Consider the following 5,913-nt stretch of genomic DNA (forward strand, 5'->3'; position numbering starts at 1 on the left):
ATCGAACTGAAACTCTAATCAAGCCTCTGCATCTAACTGCAATTTATAGGAAGTATAGAAGACAGAATAAAACAGTTAACTAAAGAATGAGAATTCAAATAACAAAATCCAGACTGTGAGAAACTTACAAAGCTAACAACTGGGTTCCTCAACAAATGAACCACAAGATAAGTGGGGGAATCATAAAGGGAAGACTACAGATCATAAAGAGTACTAAAAGCTGACAGAACTAAAATGAGAAATAGAAAAATCTACAATCATAGTTGGAGATTACAATATACCTCTCTCAGTAACTGACAGAACAAGTGAACAACACACACCCACATGCACATGCACAGAATAAGGATACAGGAGATGTGAATGACAAAATTAACCAACCTGATCTAACTAATATAGAACATATACTCAATGACTGCAGAATGTAAATTTTTTCAAGTACACATGACACATTTATTAAAATAAACCATGGCCATAAAGCAAGTCTCAACAAATTCAAAGGCTTGAACTTAACACAGTAAGTTCACTGACTACAACAGAATAAAACTAGAAATCAAAAACAGAAAGATAATTTTAAAAGTCCTCAGATGTTTGGAAATTAAACAACATACTTTTACATAACTCATGTGTCAAAGAAGAAATCAAAATAGGGATTATAAAATATTTGGAACTGAATGATAATGAAAATATGATATATCAATTTGTGGGATACATCTAAGCAAGTGCTCAGAGGCACATTCATTCTAAATATATATATTGGAAAAGAAGAAAGGTTGAAAAACCAATGATCTAAACTTCCATCTCAAGAGGCTAGAAAAAGAAGAGCAAATTAAGCTTTAAGAAAGTAGAAGAAAAGAAAAATAAAAGAGTAGGAATTAATGAAATAAAACTTAAATGTGGAATAGAGAAAATCTACAAAGCTAAAAGATGGTTTTTTGAAAAGATTAATAAAATTGATAAACCTTAGGAGGACTGATCAAGGGGTAAAAATGGAGAAAACACATTATTACCACTATCAGGAATGAAAAAAAGGATATTATTATAAATCCTACAGAAATTAAAAAGATAATAACAGGATGCTGTGAACAACATTATGCCAATATATTTGACAATATGGAGGAAATGGACAAATTCCTTAAAAAATATACCTTCCCAAAATGGACACGAGAAATAGATAAGATAATCAGAAAGTTATTAAAACAACTGAATCCACAACATAAATCCCTTCCACAGAGAAAATTCCAGCCCCAGTCTGGCTTTACCGGTGTATTCTTTGAGACATTTAAGGAAGAAATAATACTAAACTCAAACGCTTCCAGAGAATAGAGAAAAAAGAAACACTTGCTAATTTGTTGTATGAGGGCAGCCTGACCTTGATACCAAAACCTGACAAGGACATTCCAGAAAGGAAAATTATAAACCAATATCTCAGATTAATTTAAAAACAAAATCCAAAACAGCATACTAGCAAATCAGATCCAACAATACAGAAAAAGGATCATATAACCTGACTAGATGGAGATTTTATCTTGGAAATGAAAGGTTGGTTTAACATCCAAACATCAATTGTTGTAACTCACCACATTAACAAAATAAAGGAGAAAAGTATACTATGTATATTAAGGAAAAACATTTGATAAAATTTGCCACCTATTCATGAAAACTGTCTCAACAAATTAGAAAGAGAAGGGTCCTTCCTTAACCTGATAGTGTATCCACTGAAAATCTACAGCTAACATTATTCTTTTTTTTTTTTGATTCATATGCTAGTTTATTTATCTTATGATTCAGAGATAATTTCATGATGACAGTTGTCAATAACCAAATTACAGTACCAGGAGATTCAAAGAACAAAATTTTGCAGAGTCCTTGTTTTTGTGCTTAATCCTAAAAAGTATACTATCCCATTTTCACAAACAAAGGTAAGAGGCCATTCAGACTTTCTTTGCTATTTTTCATTACTACTAAAAGGAAGATGATTTCCAATGCACTTTAAATATCCAATCCAGGTCAATCAATGTTGAAAAAGAAGACGAGAAGGCCAAAACAAGTAGCAGGACACAGAAAACGCCACATGGATTCAAGAGTTGAGGTAACTGACAGTAAAATATATGTTCCTTGGTTAGCAAAGTGAAAGGGGGGAAAGAACTGCATACATGATAGATACACACTAGCATTCTAAAGCAGGAGACAAGTGTGTATTCTTCCCCCACTGCCAGATGGAAGGGCTATTACTATAAATGAAAGGCAGCAGTAGTGGATGCCAGACACTTTTGTTGTGTGCCAGATTCTGAAGTCCAGATGTAAGCAGGTTACCCCTGGGACAGGACAGGCTTCAGCTCCTGCAGCAGAACAGAACCAATCACAGTTTTCTCAGTGTTTATGATAAGCTCTGCTGTACAGCCTTCCTTCAGTTCCACTGTGACTAGCATCAGAGACCCACTGTGCACAGTTTTCGCTGCAAACCTGTATATATTATCTTGTCCAGAAGGGACTACACCTACGTTGGCAACATTAGCAACCTTCTGAAGAATCACAGGGGGAGTGAAATTCTGTGGTGCAGCAATGATTATGGTAGAAGTTTCATTCATTCCTGTTAGCATTCCTTGCTCTTTCTTAAAATTTTTCTCTGACACGGCTACAGGTAAAACCAGTTCTCCAACAGGTGGTTGAATATTAATATTGAAGCTATCATCCTTGGTACACAGCTGGAAATTGGCAGTCTGAGTAGAGTCACAAAAGTCAATACCCATTCAAACAGTAATGGATCCCTCAGGCTCAAGAAATTCTATTGGATTAAAAACATGCATTTGCATGCCTGCTGGCAGTTTTTTTCCCCCATGTGGATATTTTCTATCTTTCGATCAGTACTACTGTTCAGTGTTATTTGTACAGAGACCATCTTGTCACCAAAAATGCAAGGATGTCTTGGAAAGAAATAATGGGCAGCTAGTCCTTTTCCACTCATTCGATGAAGCAGCACATGAGTTTTCATTGGTACAAAGACAGGAGTACTGACACTGATAACTGATGAAGAAGTTGACAAGTTCAAGCCTTCAAGATCAGCTATCAAACTTGGGGGAAGAGCTGGTGTAGGAAGCACAACTGGAGTGGATACTGGGTTAAAATCATCTAGATCTAGAAGTGAAACATCTTTGGTAAGAGGTCTTCTATTTTGCCTTGGTTTTTTTTCTTTCTCCTTAGTGACTTTTCTGGATTCAGATTCACTTTCAGATTCCAATTCTGATTCAGAATCTGAAGAACTTTCTTCTACTGAACTAGATTCAGCATTGGAAGAATCCGAGGTTGTAGACTTTTCATTTTCCTTTTCTTCATCTTCAGAATCATTTTTCCCTTTAGTTTTAGAGTTCTTCTTGGCTGTTCTGTTGTTTTCTATTTCTGATTCACTTCCACTGTCACTCTCATGCTCGCTGGAAGAGTCTTCGCTGCTGTCATCACTACTGTCTCCTTTCTCCCCTTGTTCTTCACTTTCGCTTCCAGATTCACTCTCACTGTCACTGCTGCTGTCAAAAGAGTCTTCTTCCTCCTCAGATTCAGAATAAAATTTCTTAGCAGGATTCTCTTTCTTTGCTTTCCCTACTGGGGTCCATTCTTTTGCCAACTCTTATTACTTCTACATTTCGAACTGATGGGTCGGGCACCACCTCTGGCCAATTAGATAATTCCAGGTACCCAGTAGCTTTAATGTTGAGCCTATGAGATAAGGTGCCAAGCTGGAAATGATCCCTATCTTTAAAAGGTGACTCAAGCAGTGGTGCAGGTTTTTGTGCTAGGAATATCTTTTTGGCATATTTACTTAAAGCTCCACTCTTCTCATTCGGAACAATAAGCTGCCTAATAAATCTTGTACGGTCTCTGATGTCGTAGTTTTGATCATACTTGCTGAGATTTAATATGTACTGGGTAAGCAATTTTGTCTGTTTGGAGTTGGTTAAATACAATTTTGCTCCTAGATTTAAAATCTGCAGTTTTACCAGATCATCTTCACTAGTGAAGCTTTTAGCCATCTTCCTCCAAACATCAGGGGCAATTTTAGGAACTCTTTCACAGTTTTCTCCAATTAGCCAAAGAATACTTGCTCTAGCCACAGGAACAGTGATACCGTCCAAGAGTTTGGCCATATGCTTAATAATTTCACCATGCTGTACAGGTTGCATTTGCAGTAATTTCTTAATAACAACCACGCTTTCAGCAGCAATTATTTCATCCCTGTTGAACAGGAGACACACCAGGCCATTGAGGCATGTGTCAGTAACTTCTGAGATGTTGGTTGCACATCTGCCTATAGTCTGAATAGTGGCTGCTGCAAACTGTTTATCCTGGCTTTTCACATAGGTCTGAAATTCTCGAAGAAGAGTTGATATGTTGGCTTCATTTGCCAAGTTTGTCAGAATTTCAAGCTTCAATGTCTTGATCATAGTTGGATCAGTTGACCGAACATAGAAACTCTTCAGATACGGTTCAAACATACCTTTTGTTGAATTGACATAGTTGCTATATTCTGTAGGACAATATATTGTACTTCCCTATTGCTATGAAGTAAGCGCACAAGTGATTTAGAAATAATGCCAGTTTCAGATTTGAGTGATATATGCCAATAGAGCTGAGCAACTGCCATAACCACCGCTGCATTCCTGCTCTGAAGCAAAGGCTTTGTATTCCAAATTAAGAGTCTATGGTATGGATCCATAGCATATGGCTTCTTTCTTTTGTCAGTCTTTTCCTTCTGTTCTTCCTCGGAGTCATAGAAATTCTTTTCATTGTCTTCTAGACAATCATCCTCTTTCCAAGGACTGATAAACTGTACAAGCATATCGAGTTAGCATGTGGATTATGACAACCTGTCCCCACTCTTCTACATCAACTAGTAAATTACAAAGCTTGCGGTAATTCTTGTGAATCAGATCTATTCTATCCAGGCATACTTCTTCAAAAAGCCTTCACAACACTGCCAGCTACGAGTGTGCTTTTATCTTTCAGAAGTTTTTCAATTACTTCAATTAACATTTCCTTCTGGTCTGGATCAAGGCTGTACAATTTTTGTATTGCATGGGCTGCATTCTTCCTAACATATGGTGATAAATCGGCAGAAGCCTCCTTAATAGCAAGCATCATGACAGGTGCAAGAATTGGCACTCGGATGCTAGACAGAACTCTCAAAGCACTTGCATGGATTAGTTGGTTTGGGTCCTTCAAAGCTCGCTGAAAAGTGCTTATGGGCAAGAGTGCCAGATCCTGCTGTTCTTCAGCATACCGGACCAGATAAACATATACTAACTTCTTGATCTCAATATTTTTACTGGCCACATTCTTCACAACTGCAGGAAACAGTTCAGATGCATTTTTCCCTTTTGCAATCTTCCCAACAATCCACTTCATAGCATCCAATTTAGCAGAATCTTTGTTGCACTCCAACATTTGCTTTAGATCCTCATTTTTCTTCAGGTCGCTGCTAAAGAGGCCAAAGGTGCCCGAGGGGGAAATGGCTGAGGTCGCCTCCTGACCCAGCTCCGTCGCCTCCCCTCCTCCAGACTGCTCATTGTAAGCGAAGCTGTTGCTGGACATTGCCTCGGTGCTGGTGGGTATCTAGTTGGTCCTGCCCGGGGTTCTCTCTGAAAGTCTCCTAACATTATTCTTAATGTACTAAAGTTTCTACTCAAGAAAAGAATTTAAAGGTAAGAGATTGGGAATGGAAAAGTAAAACTGTCATTAGTTGTGGATGACATAATTGTGAGTGTAGAGAATCCAAATTTATAGCTATTTAAAGTGAATTTAGCAAGGTCACTGGATTCAAAGTTGAATAAAAATCAGTCGTACCTATATAACAACAATAATTAGAATATAACAAAATTTTAAATTTCCAATTACAATAGCACCAAAGGCATCAAGTACCTA

The 5,913-nt window shown here is 37.3% G+C and overlaps 1 protein-coding gene across 1 annotated transcript; it reads right to left on the reverse strand.

Annotated features, from left to right (window-relative positions):
- Positions 1–2,309: 2,309 nt before the first annotated feature.
- Positions 2,310–5,634, reverse strand: LOC119527668 (AP-3 complex subunit beta-1-like). Its single transcript, XM_037827953.1, is given in 6 exon segments — positions 2,310–2,833; positions 2,836–3,622; positions 3,624–4,495; positions 4,498–4,826; positions 4,828–4,952; positions 4,954–5,634. Coding segments are annotated over 6 exon segments (3,267 nt in total). The 5' UTR covers positions 5,584–5,634.
- Positions 5,635–5,913: the final 279 nt, after the last annotated feature.

This window comes from Choloepus didactylus, chromosome 1 (genome assembly GCF_015220235.1).
Source record: "Choloepus didactylus isolate mChoDid1 chromosome 1, mChoDid1.pri, whole genome shotgun sequence".
NCBI lineage: Eukaryota > Metazoa > Chordata > Mammalia > Pilosa > Megalonychidae > Choloepus > Choloepus didactylus.